Source organism: Cololabis saira, chromosome 18 (genome assembly GCF_033807715.1).
Source record: "Cololabis saira isolate AMF1-May2022 chromosome 18, fColSai1.1, whole genome shotgun sequence".
In the NCBI taxonomy this organism is placed as follows: domain Eukaryota; kingdom Metazoa; phylum Chordata; class Actinopteri; order Beloniformes; family Belonidae; genus Cololabis; species Cololabis saira.
Genome location: NC_084604.1, coordinates 25537033 through 25560975, shown reverse-complemented (window position 1 = coordinate 25560975; position 23943 = coordinate 25537033). Strand labels below are relative to the sequence as shown.

Below are 23943 nucleotides of genomic sequence, written 5' to 3'. Positions count from 1 at the left end.
ATTCCCACAGTTCCCTGTGAAGTTTGTGTCACTACTTACAGCTGCCATTGAATTGAGCTGGTCAATATAATATTCAGGCCAACTAGTTGCACCTTTGTTTTCTTCTTGTTCCTGAAAGAGAAATATAGTAAAACATGATTTTATGAGGACTTTTTTTAAGATAAATCGCATGAGAAGAGAATTAGTGTACAGATATTAACTGGATGTAGTCAGAATTTATATTTATGACAAAAAAAACTGAATAAAGGCAGCCAGAAAGTCAGAGAAAAGGGAATGCTTTTATCTGCCTCATAACACTTCTGAATACATCACAGCCCAAATTCAAAGCAGACCCAGAACTACTTCTGCTTTCTTCTGGCTTTCCATCATTTGTCAGATCAATGGGCTTTGAAAGACACCAGCAAGCACGCTGGGACGACGACAAAAATAGCTAGAAATGAAGCAGAAACTCAAACTAGGGCGACATAGATGTTCAACCTATTTTATCGTCCTGCTCTTCAAGAGGTGGTGGAAGTGCCAAAACAGAGAGAACAGCTGCTGGAGAAAATCTAGAGATTAGCAAATCCTTGTTAAAACTGTGGATTAAGGACAGGGCACGACTAGATTAATCTCCTAACAGGCACGTTTCGCATTACAAGTTTATAAGGAAATTATTTTCAACTGAGGGACACCTTGGGGAGAAAAAAAAATTAACTAAAAAAGAGGAAAGAGAGAATTGCTCATGGACTTGGCTTGTACATGAAACGCCTCCCGACTCTGATTTTAACGCTTGCTCCATTAGGCACAAGCGAACTGTTAGCGTCAGAAACTAATTGGGCGTCAGTTATTAAAGCAGACTGCGGAGACTTGGCTGCTCTGAGAGAAACGGCGAGGCTTGGCCGGTCTGGACGGACTGAGCTGCGACGAGGCAGCTTGATCCTGCCGTTCCCCTAATGTTTTCCTGCCAGCTTGACCAGGCTGGATCTGGAGAGAGTCCAGACTATTGGAGGAACAGATGCAGACGTGGGACAACACTCCTTTTACAGTTGATCTTTTGGCTCATGTGTCAGTGGTCTACTACATGTCTACAGTTTATTTAGGGTAAAAGATGAGAAAGAAAAGCTGTGAGTGCATCTGGAGGGGACTTTTTTTTCCACATTCAGGAAAATAAAGATCAAAAGATCCAAAAGGAAACATGAATCAATTAAATTTTTCTTTTTTTAACAGGACAGTCTGCTTGAAAGAAAAGTTTCATACAGACAGCTGAGAAGTTAAACTTTTTTTTGAGGGTGGTGGTTGGGGTTGAAATCTGACACCCAAGTACAAAGTCTCTGCTAACAACTGGATCAGTTAATCTTCCTCTTGGCAGATAAAACCGCCCCAAGGAGAGCTGACAAGGGGCAGGAAGAAGATTGAGTCCCCACAGAATGAGTTCATGAGCTCAGGTGTCTGGCCAAACCAAACAGCTACAGCTTTGATGGACTTATCTCCTCCATGTCCTGCAGGCCTTCTGAAGCCAAGAAAGGACTGGTGAAAGAAAAGCAACCTCATCATGTGTGTACTCCGAGTGTCCCAACAGTGACCCCACCTTCATCCGCATCACCCCCAAAAAACCCCCAGATACTCCTCTCATACAAAAGCTGCACCTGTGGAAGTGAAGCCTTCCTGTTTGTCTTGGACAACCGAGCGCTTCCTTTGCCTCTTTACTCCACATGCACACCCTTCCCCTCTGAGCTCACATGGTGAGCTTGTCTCTGTCTGGGCGAGAGCCAGAACCTGCTGCAGAGTCAGCAATATTTAAGAATATCTGTCTGTACTACCTCCCGCCTTCTGCAGGTCCATGCAGCACTTAAAGCTTGGATTCATCTAAATCTTTCGCCATAGCAAGACCAACTGCAAAAACAATCCTGCAAGCTCAGCAAAGAAGCAGAAAAAACATTTTAAGGTTTATTTTCATAAAACCTCATGTAGTGCTGGGCTATTTAGAAGTGCACTAACTATGAACAGTATCAGAAGACCCTACTATTCCATCTCAACATTTCTGATCTGTGGAAGGTATCTAGAGCCAAATGTACCATTAGTGCATCTACAATCAAAGTGAGAGTTCAGGTGAAGAGAAAACTCTTAAAATGACAGAAAAATACTACACAATGCTTTGGATATAGAGTAACATAGATTTTTTTACAGTATTAAACTGACTTCTCTGCCTTTCGGCATCTAATCTCTGAGGATTTACTACGTAGACGCTGATACATTAAATATCCGTCACTTCAGGCAAAATCCCAATACTCCTCACACTCCGCTTTGTTACCAGATGTAGGAAAAGATTAGCAAATCTGCATTATAGCAAGGACAGGATATTACACACACATATACCCAAGGCCTTGACACATAGCGCTGTAAAAATGTGAGGGCATATTCAGTGGAAGCTCGACTCATGTTGATCTAAACTAAAACAGGCGTGTGAGTTTTCCTGCACGCTGAAGGGTGACTTCATATACGGACAAAAGAGGAACAGCTGAAATGCCTTTTATCAGGAATAAAGAGCATAATGAAACATGACACTGTCACAGAGCAGCAGAGTATGTTATGGCTACAAGAACACTTTGAGGGGACAGGTGGGGCATCTAAAAAGAAAAATTGTAGTATCAAAGAAATGTGTCTTTACAATCAGGTAGAAAAAGGTGCAAAATTAATCTCAGGACTCTCATGTCCATAGTGCTGATCTCTCGATATTAAAAGGAACAGTTAAAGGAACTGTGAGATTTGGATAGAGATTGTATATGAAAAAGACATGGCAGTCATATCTGGAGAATAAACAGAGAAACTAAAAAGCAGCTTACTAACTACTTTTTTTTTCACATCCTGTGCCAAATTGGAGAAAGCTCTAAATCTTCTATGGTCTTCATTGCAGAGCCAATGCTGTTATGATACAGAAAGTCGTTCATCAGCGTCAGCATTCAGCATCCAAGCTTTTTGTGAAATGTAATTGTACACAGACATGAGAGTGATATCAACTTTAAATCTCACTTGGCAGGAAGGTGCATAAAATGTCCAACTGTTCCTTTAATCTTTAAAAGCACCGGCTTGACAATCATATTTAAACTGAAGCTGAGTCTCTTCCCGGCTCCTTGAGAGATATTTGTTATATTCTACAGGCCAGCGTTCATCGGTGGATTTGGCACAGAGTTTTCCCTCATCCTCAAATACAACATTGAGGATGCATTTGACCACACTGTTTTGCCAAATCACGGATCATTTTGTTTCATATATCATATCCAATTCAAACAGATCTGCTGTGAGCTGAACTATAGAGAGGTGGAAACACTTTGTGTTTTAGAAAGCAAGCAGCCTCAGGAATCAACAAACAGAAAGGGAAGGCGATGACACCATCTGAGCCTTAAGCTTTTAAAGGATCACAGTTGACTGACAGTAAAGCACTGTGAAGCTGACAGAAATGTGGATCTTTTACCTTTTTCTTGCTGCAGTAGATTTGCCATTTCTTTTCTGCAGGCAGGGCAAACATGGCTTCCCTGTGTTTCTCTGTAAGGTCAAGCTCATCCTGCCAAGACAGAAAAAAATATATCAAGAGAAGGGAAGAAGAGGAAACTGTTTTATAAAACATGCAACAATCCTTTATTGGTAACTGAATGGAGATGATAACATTTGGTGCTTCATCACTGAGCATCTTTTGTCAAAATATATTTCACAGAATACCGACAGGCTGACGAAAGCTATGAAAATCACCATGTTGAAAATTTAGAAACATCTATATAAATCAAATTACCCCTCCTCCCCAAAAAAATAGGAATGTCCCAAGAGAGGGCTAAACAGGGCTCTGATTTTAGTTTGAGATCAGTTTTAGCTAATTATCCGTTGGTTGGTGTCACGACAAATGTACAATTCTGAATAACATCAGATGTCTTCCAGGTTTTAGATGCATGAGTAACAGAGAAAAGAAAGGCGTGGTCCGTGTGTTTGACGTGTGGCAACAAACATCTGGAAGCAACATGTGTCACAGTGTATAGCCTTCAGAAAAGCACATAAAGGGAGTTGTCGGGAAGTGTTGGGCAAAAATACCGGAGCAAATTTGGAAAACTGAGACGCAAGTACATCCTAGGGTTTTCTGAGAAAATTCTGGGAGCTTTAAAAAGCTTTAACAAATTTATGTACTTTAGTCTGAAGGTAACTAAAACTGCTTCATGTGAAATGGTTGATGAAAGTCATGAGAAGGCGCTTAAGCAATTTAAAACAGAGACACAATACAAGTTTAAATATGAGTTATTGTTTTGTTCACGAAAAAAAAGGAGATTACCGGTAAGTTAATGTGGTTTCTCCAACTGATTTATAAATGCTTTATAACATAGGACTTGCCCTTAAGAGTTACATTTGCTAAAGCAATTTCAAGACCTGAGGACCAAACAGCCCGAAGATCAGCTCTCCTAAAATTATTACGTAAGCCATCAACTGATCTTGTGAATAAAGTGCACAGTGTCACTGCTAAGCACCGAATGTTACAGCTTAAAGGCAATTTATTCATTAAAGAGCAGCTATGTATTTTACCCAGATTTTATGTTTAATCGTCTCCCTTACAAGTGAAAGTGACACTTTATTTAAATGTAGGATGGCAACACAAGCTTTGTCCTGTCTCGCATTCAAAAAGTTAAGTTCCAAGATTTAACTAACAATACTTAAGCAGACTTCTACATTTAATAAAAAATAGTTGCTATTTTTGGTTCCTTGCACAAGTATTCCAATCATGCATGCACATGGTGTCTACGAGGTGAAAAGAGAAGCACGTGGCTTTTTTTTTTTTAACCCATTCTTCTCCTTCGTAAAAAGTGCAACAGAAAGCGTCCTTGTCATCACACTCAACTCACCCAATTATGTCTACATAAAGAGTGGTAGACAAAAACAAGCAATTAGCAGATGGAGGAGTCTGAGACTTAAAGTGCTCCTGAATGAGGCCTATTGATGTGCAAAAATGTCACGCTTAGATTACTGTGGCAACCGTGAGGGAGGAAACGGGGCCAGAAGAGAGAGGAGGGCAAGACAAATTAGAAGTGACAATAAGAGAAAAGAAAAGGCAGCTTGGCCCTGTTACTCGCAAGACAACATTAATGTAAACTAGGAGATTACAGTTCACAGTTAATGTCTTAAATCTAACTGGCAGGGTAAACACTGTAGAAAGATATTTAGAGATTATTAACATCATAACCTGCATACAAGTTGTCCAAAATACCTTTAATTGCAGGTATTTGAGTGTAAACACTTCTGCTCGGTTCTTCTCTTTTGTTTGGGACTTTGTGTTTATGGGTTGTAATTTTCTTGCATGATTACATAAAACTGTGTTGCTATGTTGGTCTGTGTATGTGGTATGCTCATTTTGAGAAAAGGATAGAGAGCACTGAGTGCAACTGTGTGGTCACTTTTGTACTTTAATAGTCATTGGACAATAATGATGTCCTCAACAGGCTGAAGCATTTAGTTTGAAAGAAAACACTATGGTATTTACTGTTGGTCCTCCTGAGGGCCCACTTATAGTATAATGTAAGAATCAGATTTTTTCAACGAACCCAGATTAGTTCAATCTGCAAAGTGTGTTCTGGTCTGCAACTCTTGGAGATGACGCTAAGTGTAGACTGAATTTTGATTGGTTAAAAAGTACGCTTGAGCCAGGAGGGCTAGGACACAAACCAAGTTCATCTTAAAAAGGAAAAATAAGTACCGGAAAAGGCCCAATCATCTTTGCATTAATATGCGTTCAGAGAAATCTGATCGCAAGTGTCCAGTGCCCGGCGTGCGTGTTCACGCCTGGCATTAAAATCTGTACCCTAGGGGCGACCCGAGTGATCGGATCTGACCTGTGCAAATAAACATGCTATTTTCACCTGCAAACACCAAATGCTTTGTTATCTTTGATCTCCTACGGCAGCAGCTGGAAATAATTAGGTGCAACTCAAAAGGAAAAAAAAAATAAAGAAATAAGAAGGCAGAAATAAAAAGATGAAGATCATCCACCATAAACTCTTTTGTTGAAAGGGTAGGTACAAAAAAAAAAAAAAGGGAAAAGCCACCACAAACACAAATAAGAAACTGAATGACAAAAACCTTTAATCTAGTGATTTTACACAAAATCAAATGAGTTTTTGCCTAATCCCCTAAATCTGTACTGCAAAGGGAACGTGGACGTTAGCGTTGCTCCTGAGTGATTACATCCGACTCCATCCTGGAATCAGACTGCCTGCTTATGATCGGATTTCCCAGGATGCATTTTAATGCAAGACAGGTCTTAGCGTCACTCCACCACAAAGCAACTTTTTGTCTGCCTTTTCCACAGCAGAGCAAAACTAATGAACAGATTACTGCTCACCAACACAGCTTCTAGGAGCTCACACTTCATATTGTTCTACATATTTCTGAAACACTCGTAGGTGTTAGGAACACAAATACCATATGTTTGTTTATTCAAGCCCTCAGAGAACAATACTCTTCATTGTTTCCAAATAATGAATGGAAAAAGAAGAAGAAGAATATCTTACCACCAACTCAGAGAACATGCTATCGAGCTCTTCACTTCCTGGCATGGGCAGTGAGGGCTCCATGGTCTGCAGGGCGAAGTCCTCCCGCAGCTTATAGGTGATCTCCGGGTGATCGCTGCCGTTAAAACAGCAAAAGATGAACGAGAGACCACCGCGGCCGCCGCCACCCCCACGCTTCCGAGGAGCCATGGCTGTCCAAAGGGTATCAGTGGTCAGGTAGGGAGGGAGGGAGGCTCCCTCAGGGCCTCTTTACTGCCTCCTCCACCTCAGATTTGGGCCTCAGTCAGAGAGAGCTGTTGACACAGAGACGGGACACAGTTGGCTTTCAATACAAAGAGTCAAGTCAAGATCACTTTGGTTTGTCCCTTTTAAGCAGCTCCTCACAAAAATTGGGTCACATGTGCAACAGTTTTCTTGGATATAAAATAAAAGATCATGTGAGATGAATTCTTACTTTCCATTAGAACAAGTTTATAAGAGATTTCAGACAGTTTCAGAAATGCTGCACATGGGTATCACTGTCAGGTAAACTCCAGCACATAGTTGTCTAGCTAATGAAAGAGTATTAAAACTCACTCTACTTAAGGCTGATCATGGCACCAAGTGGGTATACATTTCAGATGGTTGGTTTCAGAAAAATAACTAAAAAGGCCACAGAGCTGAGTAATCCCACATTTGAATGGTTTAGAGGGAGGCAGCAGAGAAAAGCTACAAAATTATTCAACAAAGCAGTTCAGAGAACAAAGTAGGCTTAAGAAATTACATTTTAAAAAGACTTTCAGTACTAAAGAATTAATACATACTACTGCTAGACAACAAAGACTGTTAGCTAAAAGTTTTGCACACTAGAATCTAGGGGTGGGTATTGGGAAGGACCTCACGATACGATACGCATCACGATACTTGAGCCACGATACGATACACATTGCGATATCCCGATTATGCGATATCCCGATTATTATATTCTACATAGTTCACCGAAAAATTTAAAAATGCATTACACATCCTAAAATCCAAGTTGTATGTACATCAGATGATAGTGATGGATCTTAAAATACGAGTTGCACGTTCATCAGATTATAGTGACAATTCATGGGACAAACTGAGTCAAAACAATGTTTTATTATAACTATACAAGCTAAAGTTACAACATATTTGTATATGTTTTTCATATTATTTACATCATATGAAATTAACATTAAATTTAGTATGAGGTTGCTTTAATTATGTGGCAAATGATAATAAACACAAGAAAAATGGGTACTAAAACCAAGGACAGGCACAGTGATCAGTCAGTATAGATATAAATCCATAAATAAATAAACCTCTGTCCATTATTTTTCATTTTTTAAGGACAGGCAATTGTGTTATATGAAAAATAAATTATAAAATGAAATAAAACGTGAAATAAAACCTGAGCTCAGTGCAGGGCCCTCCCAGGGTTGGTAGAGAGTGGCAATGCCCAGGACTGCCACTTAGGTAGGAGCACTGGGTGATATAATGGGAAAAAGATCGGGGATAAAAAAAAAAATTAAAAAAATTAAAAAAAGAAAAGAAAAAAAAAAAAATCGATATTCAAATTTTGAATATCGATATTGAATCATCTGGAAAAGTATCGCGATATATTGCCATATCAATATTTTTGCCCACCCCTACTAAAATCCTCTGCTCTGAAAATGGTCAATGAAGGAAAGCATAATGAATGCCATCACAAGGCACGGACTGAAAGATTCGATTATAATGTTTATACAATGGAGCCCTGCTATGAGAGCAACAAGTTTGAAATTGAGACCATAATTTGCCTGGATTAGTGTATTTATGTCCTCTCATGTCCCTTTCCCTCCTATTCAGTCTGGACGTACTGCTGAGGATCTAACAAATAATGATGACTAAAGAGTTCAGTTCACGGTGACGGTGGTGAGAGGTGCTTCAGAATGGCGAATGATCCAAAACAGGTCTTTCTGTAAAGCCTCAGATGGTGTATTTATAGCAGCATACCAGCTTGTTCAACAGCCACAACTACAAAGGAAATGATCAGCACTGTTGTATTTACAAAAAGATAAACAAGTATAGACATTGATGCCAGCAACACACTCAGCAAGTTGAGAAAGGTGTATATTTACTGCTGTGTTGCACCTTTCCTCTATTTAATTACCTTTCCTAACCATTTGGGAGTTGAGAACAGTGATTGTTGCAGTAATGCAAGAGTAATCTGTATCCGTTGTTGCTGAACACAAGATTTCAGCTGCTGAACAGACTGTGGTCATTGTTGGCTGATGATGAACCATACATTTTTAGTAGGAGACAGATCTGTTCTGCAGACAGACCAGTCAAGCACACAAACACACTTTTAAGTCGTGCAGAATGGGGCCTGGTATCGTCTCGCAGAAGGAACCATGGTCTTCCAGGGGAAAAACATTGTCTAGATGGAAGCCTTTGTCTCTGAAATTCCTTCAGGGAGCCACATGCTGTGGTAACTTCATATATATGCCATTCACCCACACTATAAGCACTGACGTGCCCCAATACCATCACAGATGCCAGCTGCAGCATCTTTCAATGATAACCGTCTGACTCTTTCCAAACATTTCTAGACATGGAAACTGACGTTACTTTCCCAAAATCAAACCTGGACTCATCTGCCCACAGAACACATGTCCACTGTCCATCTCTGATCATCTGATGGTTTGCGTTTGTGCCCTGAAAACTCAGTGACAATTCTACACAGGGTTGACGTATGGCATCCACCTCATGCATTACATTTTCAGGATGCATTTTCTGTAAGTGCTGGTGGACTGTCCACAGTGGCAATGGTTTTCAAGTCTCTTTTGTACTGATCATGTTCACATTATGGTTTCTTGTGCAGTGCCATCTGAGGCCTTGGAGGTCATGGAGATCCAACCGTTGTTCCCTGTCTCAACTTTTATGAACTGAGAAATCCATAGACTCCAAAACTCTTCATGATATTATGCACTGTAGGTGTTGAAAGACAGTTTCCCATTAGGGGTGGGTATTGGGAAGGACCTCACGATACGATACGCATCACGATACTTGAGCCACGATACGATACACATTGCGATATCCCGATTATGCGATATCCCGATTATTATATTCTACATAGTTCACCGAAAAATTTAAAAATGCATTACACATCTTAAAATCCAAGTTGTATATATGTACATCAGATGATAGTGATGGATCTTAAAATCCGAGTTGCACGTTCATCAGATTATAGTGACAATTCATGGGACAAACTGAGTCAAAACAATGTTTTATTATAACTATACAAGCTAAAGTTACAACATATTTGTATGTTTTTCATATTATTTTCATACAATTTAGTATGAGGTTGCTTTAATTATGTGGCAAATGATAATAAACACAAGAAAGATGGGTACTAAAACCAAGGACAGGCACAGTGATCAATCAGTATAGATATAAATCCATAAATAAATAAACCTCTGTCCATTATTTTTCCAAAAAAATTGGGGATAAAAAATATATTAAAAAAAAAAATAAATAAAAAAAAAAAAAAAAAAAAAAAAAAAAAAAAAAATCGATATTCAAATTTTGAATATCGATATTGAATCGGCTGGAAAGGTATCGCGATATATTGCCATATCGATATTTTTGCCCACCCCTATTTCCCATGAAAAAATATTTATGTTAAACTGATGAAGGATATGAAAGAAAGTGACACTGTGCTGTGATCCCTCTATGGTGGGAAAGACGGCCTTGACTGAAAGTACGTTTTATATCCAAATATGAAAACCTCTACAGTGAATCTACTGATAATAATCCAGAATGGTGCCACTTCTATATTCGTAAACACTTCTGTCTCTTTGTCGTTCCATCAACGTTTGACTGAGTATGTTACTGTCATCCAATTCTTGATTTCTTCATATATTCTAAAAAAAAAAAAAAAAAACATTTAAATCATCATTTTCGTGAGCCAAAATACAGACTTGAAATTTTGGTTCCATTTGAGACTTGTCAACTTTTCTGGAAAAGGGTTTTTCAAAACATTAAGAGACCAAGTCAAATTGAAACATGCTATGCCTTAGTTTTTCTGAAAAACAACATCTCTTGACTTTCCCCTCTGTCTGTCTTCGTTGGCATGATTTCCCATTTGGCTTGGCCTCCAGCAGCTGCAATTTTACCAGTAATGTTGGAAATGTGTGCGATCCTGCTGGACTATGACACCATCCGCCCCGCCTGAATATGATGGATAAAAATACTTACGTCAGCTGTCATAAATGAACACCCAAGGAGGGTTGAGCACATTCCATAAAGTCATACCAAGTGAAGAACCAAGCCTGACAAATTTTAAGTTGACTACCAACTGCTGTATATTTTGGGTTGATGTTAACCACAAGTACTTTACATTAGGGGTTTTGAATACAATATGAATACTGTCTCTTGGTCATCTCGCGCTGACCTGAGATCTTGTGGACATGTTCAGGAAATATATGACCTATGTTCACAATTTTGAAACCTTAAGACAGTTGTTAAAGTTACTCTTTAGCTGAAAACGAAAGGGAAAAAAAACAAGGGAATCAAATGCACAAGACCTTTCAGTGCCTGGAAAATACAGATGTGACCTCAGTTTGTCACCACCACAGTCTCCCTCCTTGCAGTGACCAGTGGTTGGGCAAGTGTCATAAATCACAGAATATGCTGACCTGCAGGAATTTCTGGATGGCTTTCCTCGGTGACGGGTAGCCAACCGAGCATGACCGCATTCACTCAGCCCTTTACAATGATTTCCTATTAGTCAAAGGTTGCACCCAGACAGAATGCATCAAGAGCAGTGAGAGGCATTTCTAAAATTAGTCAGGTCAGGTCATGTCCTTTACTGTAATCGAAAATTGTCGGGGACTATTCTAAGTAAATCGAAGCAATAAACTGCAGCTACAGTTAGTTCTTCCAAAGAACAGGGTGAGGACATTTCGTACGGCAACTTTGTCAAAATATGGTATGATATAAAAAGAAATTTGTGTGGTCTGTAGCATTTAAAAAACGTGACATCACCATCTCATTTCAGTGACTTGATCTGCCTCGTATGAGTTTCTTCCCTCAGCAGCAGTATTTTTACATTAATGTGCAACAGGTTTGTCTGAAACTGGCCATTAAAAAAGCCAAAATGCATAATATAAACTCTTTAAATATACTTACAATAACAAAAATAAAAACGCAAACCCCAGAGAGGAAAATAATGCAGGAGCAAAAGTATTATCTTTCTAGTTTTTTGCCTGCAAGCAGGCAAGTCAGTAATTGATGTCTGCAATGAGCACTTTGTCATAAACACTAGACATTATTCCACATTTCAATCTTATTGTGCCTAATAAATTAGTTTAAATTAATCAAAACTCAAATAGAACTAAAATGTTAAAATTCATGTCATGAAAAGATCATCTCACCTCTCATTAAAGATAACAAATGTACTACTATATACAGCATTCAGTGAATAAAACACATAGTCCTGCAGCTAAATGACCACATGTGGGATAAAGTATACAGCAGCTCACTCCTACTTACACCCTGAATAGTGTATTTATTTTGACACATCCTTGATGTTTCCAAATTGACTACCGGGGGCCTCAACAGCAGCTGCTCGACTTCACGCTCGCCATCTATTAAAGCATGAAGAGAACAAGATGCAATTCAAAGCCTTCTTTGACCATATAAGACCACAAAACCGCCCATCTTTTCCATTAGCTAAATCCGGCTGTAAACTTTGTATAAACTTTTGGAGTCAGAAATGGACAATGCTGGTCCACATCCAGCCACAGGAACCTGCATGTGCCACTACCCGGCCATGAGAGGAGGGTACAGAGATGGTTTGAGCACGTAGATCATGTCACTGCAAAGACTTTGTTTTTCTGCAGTAATTGTTTAACCTGTGAGACCCGAGTGCTCTGATATTAGCCGCCGGAGGCTGTCTGTCCGACGGTCAAGGTTCCCAACAAAACAGAGGCGTGTTGTAACACGAGGACATTCCTATCATAGTCAGGTGAGCCTTGTGACCCTAAACAACCACCCACACAACAACAACGTCCACTGTCACCTGCTGTACCTGAGAGAGAACAATGTGGTGTAGGGCTGGGCGATATATCGAGATTTTAATATATATCGATATATTTTCAAACACGATATGGTACGAGACAATATCGTTTATATCGATTTTTTTTTTAAAAACTTTTTTTTTTTTTTTTTTTTACATTTTTTTTTTTGTATGATTTTGATATAGCTTATTTTGTAACAAATTGACTTGAATGTTTTATTTGAGATTTGCACAAATGTTTTGTTATTTGCACAACTGTCAACCTCAGTGGAAAAGTCTGCCTGTTACTGTCTACATTGTATTAATTGCACAGTGTATTTTAATTTAATTGTTATGCAGGAAAGGAATATTTGTTTTATTTTATTCAAGAAGCATTTTTATTCTATATATGCAGGCAGTTTATTTTTATTTCATTTGTTTTATACATTTTGATATTGTGCAGACCTCTGTTAATAAAGGAACCTGTGCGACATTTGGCACGAGGCTTTGACTTAAAACTGACTGTTTTTTTAAGGGTTTGCCTCAGAAAAAAATGAAGCTAACAGAGATGCTATGCTATAATGCTTTGGGGGAAACCCCAATTAAGGCACAGAAAAAATATCGAGATATATATCGAGTATCGTCATTTAGCTAGAAAATATCGAGATATAACTTTTGGTCCATATCGCCCAGCCCTAATGTGGTGCATGAATATGTATTTTAGGCACTGAAACTGATGAACCGGAACAAGGAAAGTTGATGAAAATATCATGCAACACTTGTGCTTTCCTTGTAATCAAGAAGAATGCCGTTTACTCAACTATAAATCAACTCTTGTATTGGACTACAGGAGAATAGTCATCTTGTAGTCTTTTGTAGGCTGCTGACTGACTAACATACTGTTACTGGTACTCCATCATTCATATGCATTCAATAATAAGACCCCGCCCACCTATATTTAAACACTTCTCTCTTTGTCTGCAGGAGATTTCTGTCTTTGGATGGTCTTGTTGTTTTCTTGACCATGTGGTTTGGCGGGTGACCTGGTGGAAGTCCAGACTGTAAAAAGAATCCCAGTGTTTGTGAAGTGCACGTGAGCCCGTGCACGGTGCCTGCCCAAGACCTCTCCATTAAACCTGCATAGCTGTCAAGTCTGCTGGAGGAAAGGCAGAAGCTGAGAAGCGCGTCTTAAACTAAACACAGACACTCACGTTACTGAACATGTGCGGAGAGGAATGAAGAACAGAGAGCAACAATTCAAAGATGACACTTTTCATGCAACTGTCTCGTTCCTGCTTCCCAATATGATTTTGTTCAATTTCAGTGACTTCATCCTCCTTGGAGGCTTACTTGAAAGTTTTAGTGCCCCAGATTGTTTTCTGTAAAAGAAAATTATGTGAGCTGGATTTCCCCGATGTAACAAGGGTCACTGGCACTAAAGGCAATATGAAAATAATCTGAGCCACATTTTGTAAACATTAAGAAATTTGTTTGAAATACAGTCAGTAATTTGTAGCACAAAATAACCCCTACCTAAACAAAACCAATACAGACCACATAATTTAATGTAGTTTTGTCACCGATAAAAGCAGCAGGTAGATAAACGGTAGATTTGTCTTTAATTCCTAAATCTGAGAGGTCACTTTCAAATTGATGTTACGTGGCCAACGTGAGCTCGACTTACAGCAGGAATTCAACCTTGGAAGGAGAACACAGTGGACAGCTGTGCATTGAAAACAGATGTGTGAAATACTGTCTGTACCAGCTGGCATCTCTCAGCCGTTTCTGACTCTTAGATGTAGTTTTAATATTGAATATCAACAATAACTATAATTTGCTTGAATCGTAGATGGCATCAATACTGGCCAGAATAAGACAGAAATCAACTGCTGTCCGCAGTTTCAGACTGAACAAAGACACGGCGGACCAAAAGGTAACAATGACTTTGAACAAAAAATGTCAAAATTAAGCCACAATAATAATAAATACTTGAATGAACTGTTTGAGTTTTTTTTGTGTTTTAATTCTATGGTTAGCAAGAGTCTACCTTTGCTAAATCCTTGTAAGAAACGCTGAATCACATCAGGGACGTCTTGTCCAAACCCAATGTCAGACTTCAACGAAGAGTCTAAATAAAAGCAACATTTTGGCTAAATAAAAAAAAGAGTGATGAAGATGCTACAGGTTGAATTATCACAACAAAATTGAATCGTTTTAACTCAAAACCTCGCATCAGTGGTGAAATTGAACCCAAAGAATTTCACCAAACATTTTTTCAGAAAAACCCAGCTGCATATAGATTATAGCTGAAGCTGCTTGATGGGTGGACCAGAAAGGTATTTGGCAGACCGAAGTTTAATCTTCTTTTCTGATTTAGGATTTGGGATGAATCAGATGTATGATTTGATGATCAACTCACCACAGTATCGTCAATGCAAAGCAACTCCAGTGTAGGAACCAGCAATTCTATATATATTAAGAGAAAGAAAAACAATCTACAGATAACCCATAGTAATACTGAAAACGTGACATCTACTTGGTAGTTACTGTTAAAAACTGCATTTCACACTGGTGCCCAACTGTCTTGCACAGCTGAATAGCAAACATAGCCATCTATAGTCATCATCATTCTGCCAATTACCTAATGGAGAAGGGAGTGGACGATGAGTAAACGCACACAGATTTGGACCCTCATTAGAAAATAACTGGGCCATGACAGCAATGCTGACTGGCAGGTTAAAAGGAGATTAAAATCTATCACTTCTCATTGGCAACCAGTTGATTGAGAGCCGTCCGAATTGTCTGTAGTGTGAGAGCGGCAGTCTTCCAGAAGCAAAACTGTTTGGCACTAGCGTATATGTGCCCATGTGCATTTGAATTACACGACTGTGTTGAGACATGCTACAGCCACCGCCTCTGGAGCATTAATGTCACATGGCTGAAAGAGCAGTGCAGAAGTGGCTCTCAGATTACAGGATTAACATGCAGAGATGCAGAATGAGTGAAGTGAGGAGGATAACAGCCCAGAGACAGACAAAGCAAGCATTGCTTCCACCAGAAAATACATTTTGCCAACATGGCTGCGGGCCATAAAAGTTTATAAAAGACTGAAAGTAGTGACAGTATTCTTAAACAAAGTTAGTTTGAACATGGACTCTAATGCAAAGTTTTCTGTACATTTATCATGAAATATCTTATATCACATTGATTTAAAAAAAAAAAAAAAAAAAGATATATATCTTTTTTTTTCCCTAACTTCACACTTCTCAGGTTCTCAAAGACGCTAGTGCTTATCCCAGATGTCTTCTGGCAAGAGGCAGTCTACACCCTAGACATGTTGGCAGTCCATCACACCATATTTAAATAACCCTTTGGGAAAAAAATTCTACCAGTGCAAAGTAAATCACTATGACAACCAAAATGCTCAATATAATATTTAATGCTAATCGACAGTTAAATACAATCCTGCACTTTGTCGCTGATGCATAGGCAAAACAATGCTGAGGCTAAAAATAGCAATAGCAAATTCTATTAGTCGTGCTGCAGGAAAGTAATCTGATCTTTTTCCACATCGATCCACCCTACACGAACTCTGGAACTTTACACATTTCCTCTGAAAAGAATATCGTGGTCATCATCTGACTGAGATCAACAATGTCAACAGCCAAGAGTTTACAATCTGGTCTAAATGTATCAGACAGGAAGAGAGACAAACGCTGTGATGCAAGCTGACTCACTGAGTTCACCGTTCATGACATCACTAAATGCTGGAACAACAGGCTCTTTAACAATGCTGTTGACGTGTTTTGTCGAGGAAACAACTATGTTATTTCACGAACAAACGGGTGTGTGAAGACAGAGCTGATAGGCAGATGTTTGTGAAGTTTTGCTGCACTGGACTGATCCATCCGCTAGTGAGTAACATGTTCTTCTCTCTTCAGAGAAGTGTAGTGATAGTCACAATAATGGTACACTCATCCTATGTTTGATTTTAAAATGAAACTTTCCTCAACTAAATAAAGGAGCAGAGGTGGGTAGTAACGAGTTACATTTACTCCGTTACATTTACTTGAGTAAGTTTTGGGAAATTTTGTACTTTTAGGAGTAGTTTTGAATCACTATACTTTTTACTTTTACTTGAGTAGATTTGTGAAGAAGAAACTGTTACTCTTACTCCGCTACATTAGGCTACGTTGAGTTCGTTACTTTTCTTTTATCCCTTTTATCCGCGTATACGCGTCAATCTCATGACATCACTGGGTGATTCTTTGGGAAAAATGTTTGTTTTTGCATGTTTTGTCACATTTACACAGACTCAAACACACACAGAGTTTATATGAGTCATGTTTGTTCTAGTTCTGCCTGGTTAAAAAAGAAAGGTACAAAGGCTTTAAATTTTGTGCTACTTGTGCTTAATTTATTTTTTATTCTGTTATTATTTTATTATTTATTAAAGTACTTGAATTTACTTTATGATTATTTTAATTTAAGCTATTTTTTATGTTTTATTAATTTGTTATTATTTTATTGATTTAATTTGCCTGAAGATGATTATTTTGTACTTTTGTCTGTTTGAATGGTTGTGTTAAAAAAAAAAGAAATCAGACGTTACTCAACAGTTACTCAGTACTTGAGTAGTTTTTTCACCGAGTACTTTTTTACTTCTACTCAAGTAATTATTTGGATGACTACTTTTTACTTCTACTTGAGTCATATTATTCTGAAGTAACAGTACTTTTACTTGAGTACAATTTTTGGCTACTCTACCCACCTCTGTAAAGGAGGCAGAATTAGAAAAGAGGAGGAAGCTTTACTCTTGTTGTACAAGAATATTTGTTATCTCCCTAATCCATTTCTCAAGTGTTTTCCTATGGTCCCCTGTTACATAAACATTATTCATCTTCTGTGATGAGGGTGTGGAGCTGTTTCTGGTCTCGTTACATATTTTTAGTAGTTCCCTTTAATGTAAATTGAAAGAAAAAATATCATAAAGCATGAAATTGTAAATTTATGGACGAGGGGGTGTGTGGCCAAAAGGTAGGGAGGACAGATATTAAAAAGCAGGTTAAGAGGCTGTTGCTCTTTCACAGGCCAGGTTGTCAAACTTGTTCTGCAGAGACACTCTCCAACCCCCTCACTCATGTTAGCATTCTTGTACAGGTCAGGCTGTCAAGTGAAGGTTACACTTGGGGCAAAGAAGAAAGGCACTTGTAGCAGAGTTTAAACTCAGTTATGCAAGTACCACTTGCTGGCCCTGTTCCAGAAACATCAGGAAAAATAAAACATTTTGAAGCTAGCGCATTCAATGAACAGCTCTTATTGTGCTATTTTTAGTTCAGTGAACAAAAAAAGAAAAAATAATTTGAGCGAAAAAGATAATATTTAATTTACATGTTGATTTTTCAAACACCATCACTCTTTCACAACAGTAGTTAAACTTTTATGACATGTTTTGGAAAGTTCAAGTTTGATTAATAAATCTTGAGGTTAACCCCCCCCTCCAGTACATGAATTAATTTTCTCCTGGAATTTCTGCATGTGCAGGTCCTAACAACTCTACTGTAATCTGTCAACCCTGATAACGCACATCATTTTCAAAGTGCACATGGTGGAAAAATGCTGCGTATGCTCATTATGACTGGGGTGTTGGGCCACGTCAAGGTATAATGGTGAAAGTATATATCTTAACTGAACAGCCATGTGATAAAAGGGGTGCTTCAGAAAATCTGGTTTGGTTGTTGTAAAATAATTGATGAGAAAAAAAAAAAAGTTATTGGACCATTAAACTTAAAAATAAATATATCATCAACTATCAGAAGAAAGGGAAATCAGGTAGTATCATGTTTGAGTTAATATCCACCTTATATGACGATGCTTCCATTATCATTTATCATAAGTTAAATAACTTAAATAATAACTAAAATGAGAGAAAACTAAAAAACATAAGCTAAGAATTAAAACAGTCCGAGGAAGAACTATTTGGTGAGTTTATATTCAAAATTTGGACTTTGAATGACTAAACCCCATGAAGCACAATCTCTATTACCACACTTTCTCTACGTTATAGTAAACATCGTCATGTCTACAGCTGCTCGCCCTCCAACAATACTCACAGATCTATTTCTCATAAATAATATATGTGACCCAACAGATCGTCAATGAAGAGCATTATAATCTTTTCCAGGCTTCCCTGTGCTGCAGCTTGTCGTTTAAAAATCCCTGCCTCTTCCTCAGTTGCTATGGCAACCAGAGCGGTGGGTGACCGGTGGGAGCTGGGTGGATGAGTGATTTAATGTAAGCCCCCTCCAATGCACATTACCCTCCTTTTTAATCTGTTCTGGATGCTTATAAGGAAGAAAATAGGATTGTCTTTTCTAATTCAGCGGACAAAAACAAATAACAAAACCATTACAGATTAAGGGGTAAAAATCTATCCTGCCACCATAAAGAGGCGCCATGAAATCCTGCAGAATTACAGGGGCTGACTGTCAATCCTTTGTAACACATGCCATGTCACGTATACAAACCTCCTGAGAGTGGATACGGAAGCAAGAGTGGAACCTGAGAAGGATGAGCAGCAGCAGGAAATGAACGAGGAAAGTGAGCAGATCTCTCCCTGCTCAAGGTGACTTTCTGTTTCATTGACCTGATTATTTGCACTCCGCCCCTGTCACGGAAAAGTATGCCATCCTCCATTTCTCACACTCACTTGATGCTGATAATGGGATGTGTTCATCAAACCGGATAGAAAAGCTGGTGGGAGGTAGCAGCCTGTGTGTACGTGAGAACACATATTTCTACCACCACCTCGCCCTATCACCAGAGCAGCCTTGTCATTACGGGGCATTCCCTGCATAGACAGGACAACTCTCCCACCATGAAATCAGCCCCAGGGCCTGTTCATAGCACTGTGTCATCCTCCCCCTTCCCCCGTGTTACTACGGCAACACCGTCTTCTGCACCAACACCTCCTAATTAGACAGACATGACACAATCACCTACGTATTGGTGAGAGGAATCCAGCCTATGTTCTTGGGAGTGATAAAGCAAAGCAGCAGCCAAGACTCCCCTACCGCTCACTCACAGACTGATAGCCTCTAACTATCTACTGGTCACATGCAGTCCACACACAGGCATTCCAGTCAGCAGATAGCCGGCTTCAGCTACTGCACTCATTTTCCTTGCATTCATTTGATTACAGGGTAGAAAAGACAGATTCATTGAGCTTGTCTTACCCTGTCCTGGAGAGAGCTCGTCTCTGTTGTACTCTGAGCATTCCCTTTATATCCTCAGCTCACTGCAGTATCCAGCTTTCTGCACTGTCGACAGAAAAAAAAAAAAAAAAACTATACTTGTGTACGGAGGAGCATTTCCCACACAAGGTTTGCAATCCACACAGGTTGAAAGAATCTGATTGGAGTTTGAGTGGCTAATAAGCACTTTTCCAAGGACTGTCACAATCACCCAAGAGGAAAATCCCAGTTATATGCAGCACGCTTTTCTCTGACGGCTGGGAGGCAAACGTAAGATAAACCCACCATACACACTAAGCAACTGTTTGAGATCCGGCCAGCTGGCCGGCGAGCTCTTCTCAGAGAGTCTTCTCCCTCCCTAGCCTCCTCTCTCCTGCCTTTCTCTGCAGAGCGTTGTGGGGGCAAAGGGGAAAGGCACAGATGTTACTGGCTCCAGGCCACACCTCTTTTCAACACTCCCAATACTAATAGGATGCAGCCGAGGAGCGGCCGCCGCCCAGCTCACTCCCCCCCCATCTCCACCCAATCCAGCTATGGGCAGCATGCAAGGTTTGTTTGGAGAGGGCTTGTTTAGAAAGCTGCAGGAAGAAAACAAAAAGCTAAGGTGTAAAACCTGTGGTGTAAATGCGAGTGTGACTAGCAGAGAGATGGGAAGTGTGGCAAGACCAGAAATTAAAATAATGACAAAAGCATGAATAAGGGAAGAAAACTGAGATGTTTAGTTCTTGTTCTCACTTTGACGGTTTCCTGTTTAGGAAAAGACACCATCAATGTGTGAAACTCATGAAAGTCGTACATTTTTTTCAGTCTAGTGCACGATGAACCTAGAGAAATATCCAAACGATTTTAATCTAAACGATCTCAGACACTCCCACATGATTTACAGCACATGCATCAACTAGGCATCACGGCTAATTGCTGAGTAACAAATCCCAGCTTCCATAAATTTTGCTACATTAAAAAAAGATTGGCTTTTTGGCGGGAATAAAAAGCAGTCAGTTTGAGGAATGTGACTTCCTAAATGATATAACGTTCCTCAAACTGGTCCATATCCCCACATGATGTCATAGCAATAGTCTTCACCTTGGAGAACCTTTAATGTAATGTATGAGCTATTACTGGTGCAACTATTCTGCAGTTTGCAAAAATAACAAGATTCAGCCCAAAATCTAATACTATCTTTAAAATAAATCTACAAAATACTTTTTTCCTGTGTTAAATTAAAATCATTTTCATTTGAAGGAATACTTGATGGCTTTTAGGTAGTGTCGTCCCGCTCTCTTTGTCCCTGTCATCAATGAAAATCACCCAAAGTACCGGTACTCCCATTTCTCTTGTAACAACTGCAAATCACTTTGTGCTGCATGAATAACAATAAACTAGCTCACAGAGCTACAATGGATGTTGTAGCAGAGGTAGCCAAGATACTCGAAAAGAAAAAAAGAGTAAATCTCAGATAGTGTCACAAGAGAAACTTTACTTTCATGCCTACAGGGGGATAATCAGTTTAAATCAGTCACTTTAAAATTGAATGTTTTTTCCAGAGAGCTACATACAGATCAAACTTTTTCATCATGGTTGACCTTAATCTATGCATGAATATACTTTTGGTTCAGATACATAAATTAATCCTGATGGTCTATGGAAGTGAAGTCAAACCAAGATGATTTTATCTTCCTAATTTTAAGACTACAGTAGAGAAGAGTTCACCTCTGATTTAATAAGCGCTGCCGCATGATCCACGCAGCAATTACCATTTTTTCTCGACTGTTGTTCATAGACAGTGAGAAAAGCAGACATGTTCTCATAGGAGAACAGATGTCATCTCCCTGATACAGGCCCTTCAGGTTTCCATGCAGGTGTGGACAACAGAAGTGTAATTTATCAGTCAGTCACTTCTTTTTCTTCGGAAGTGAGTCAAGCACTACTGGAGGAAAACACAACGACAATAAGTCAGAGTGCTTTGGTTAATTACTTGGTGATTGAAAACTCTGCTTAATGAGGACATTCAGAAAATGTGTTAGAGACCCAGTGAAGATGGACTGCTCAGAGGAATCCTTCGGATCATGTCGTTACATGCACAAATGACGGTTGTTCAAACTTTCATCATGCATGGGTTTACTTAGAACAGGGGTCAGCAACCCAAAATGTTGAAAGAGCCGTATTGGACCAAAAACACAAAAAACAAATATGTCTGGAGCCGCAAAAAATGAAAAGTCTTGTATCAGCCTTGGAATGAAGACAACACATGTGCAGTATCTATATTAGTTATAACCGGGGGAATCTTTTTTTTTTTCATTATGCACTTCGAGAAAAAAGACGAAATGTCGAGAAAAAAGTCGAAATGTCGAGAAAAAAGACGAAATCTTGAGAAAAAAGTCGAAATGACGAGAAAAAAGTCGAAATCTTGAGAAAAAAGTCGAAATGTCGAAATTAATGTTGAAGTACAATCTCGAGAAAAAAGTCAAAATTTCGAGAAAAAAGTCAAAATGTCAAGAAAAAAGTTGAAATTTCAAGAAAAAAGTCAAAATGTCGAGATTAAAAAGGAAAGGAAAAAGGAAGAAAAAAGGGAAAAAAAAAGAGAAAAAAGGGAAAACAGAAAAAAAGAAGAAAAAAATAGAAAAAAAGGAAAAAAAAGTCAAACATTTCTGAAAAAGCTCCAGGAGCCACTAGGGCGGCGCTAAAGAGCCGCATGCGGCTCTAGAGCCGCATGCGGCTCTAGAGCCGCGGGTTGCCGACCCCTGACTTAGAAGAAGTAGTTAAAGCACTCATTTTTGTTTAGCATCTTAGCCAAATGAAGTAGATGAGAAAAATATATTGAGAAATATTTTATCTACAGCTAAAGATATTCAATTTCTTTTCCTTTTTCAGTAAAAGTTACATTATTAGGGATTATCAGCCACTGCAGATTACTGATCTGATACCATCAGAAATCATGTGGGAGGGCCAAATCTTCTTTGTAAAGCACTTCTTTTAGCTTGACATGATGAATGTTCAATCACAGTCTCATATGGTGAGGGGAGAGCAGTTTCAGAGATACATTGCTGACCCAGCCATCTGTCCCATGACTCCAAATGTTCAATTAAGCCGTAAAATGTTCTTTTACTGACAGGAGCTGTCATCCATAACACAAAGGATTTTTTTTTAATTCTATTATTTTTCCCATTATCGCTGTGGTTTTCTGGCTTTCTTTTCTTTATCTCTCATTTCTGAAAAGCAAACTCCCAGGTTGGTTTCCGTGGTCCTCTGCCTTCCCCTTTGACTTCATAAACTCCTTCTGCTCTTTCCCCTGATGTCCCCTTAAATGTTTTATAAAGTTGCTTGTTTTACATTAAGCAACATTTGTTCCGCCTCAGAAAACTGACAGCTTCTCATAATAAGATCTCCAGCGTAAAATAACACCATATGCTCAACATAATGCTAATAACATATAGCTAGCTCAGTCCAACAACTCGCATCCCATTGTTTTTCACCTGCTGACTCAATAGACGTACAGTAGTTGCATAGCAGTTTTGCTTAACTTCCCGTGCTGACTTTTAGTGCAACAAAGAAGAATCAGGATTCTGTTAAAAACTAAGACGGCTAGGACTACATGTATGTAGACATTAATACTTGCAGATCCTGAAACCACTATTTTGTTTACCATTAAGCATGATGCTTATTAGGTCTTCTGAGCAAACTCCTTGGAGAAGTGTATGTGCAATATGTCTTTTCACCTGACAAACAGCAATTATGGTTCTTGATTTTTTAATAATTACAGTATTAAAGTAGTGTAATTGAACCCTCTGAAGCATAACAACAACTAGTGAGATTAGAGTAAATAAAAAGTGATATCTGAGCAGTTTTCATCGATTGCTTGTACGCTCTACAAAACCACCACATGCTCAGGATGTAAAATGAACTGCTATGGCGAAAGGGCATAATGCTAAAACAAATTAACTATATAAATACTTCTAGATTAGACCACACTAAGATTTACTGCCAAATTACTCATGTTCACACCTTTGTTTGCTCTGTCCATTTCAGAGGCCTATGCATATGAAACGTGAGAAACCTATACGTACCCAATGTTTAAATGACTATACGCCATCGTTTTAACAGATTGATGAACCCATTAATGTTTTGC

General features: G+C 38.9%; 1 protein-coding gene across 4 annotated transcripts in view; it reads right to left on the bottom strand.

Annotated features, from left to right (window-relative positions):
• The window catches only part of LOC133464662 (disheveled-associated activator of morphogenesis 1-like), a 49847-nt gene that overhangs the window by 12748 nt on the left and 13156 nt on the right, over window positions 1-23943 (bottom strand). For 2 of the 4 annotated variants that reach the window (XM_061746776.1, XM_061746779.1), the window contains exons 2-4: window positions 6522-6814; window positions 3452-3541; window positions 40-111 (exon numbers count right to left, since the gene is read on the bottom strand). In XM_061746776.1, coding sequence (XP_061602760.1) covers window positions 40-111; window positions 3452-3541; window positions 6522-6710 — 351 coding nt within the window. In that variant the 5' untranslated portion in view covers window positions 6711-6814. Of the gene's footprint in view, window positions 1-39; window positions 112-3451; window positions 3542-6521; window positions 6815-19799; window positions 19884-20102; window positions 20177-23943 lie in introns of those variants that run through there. The other 2 variants (XM_061746777.1, XM_061746778.1) reach the window with 2 other exon arrangements.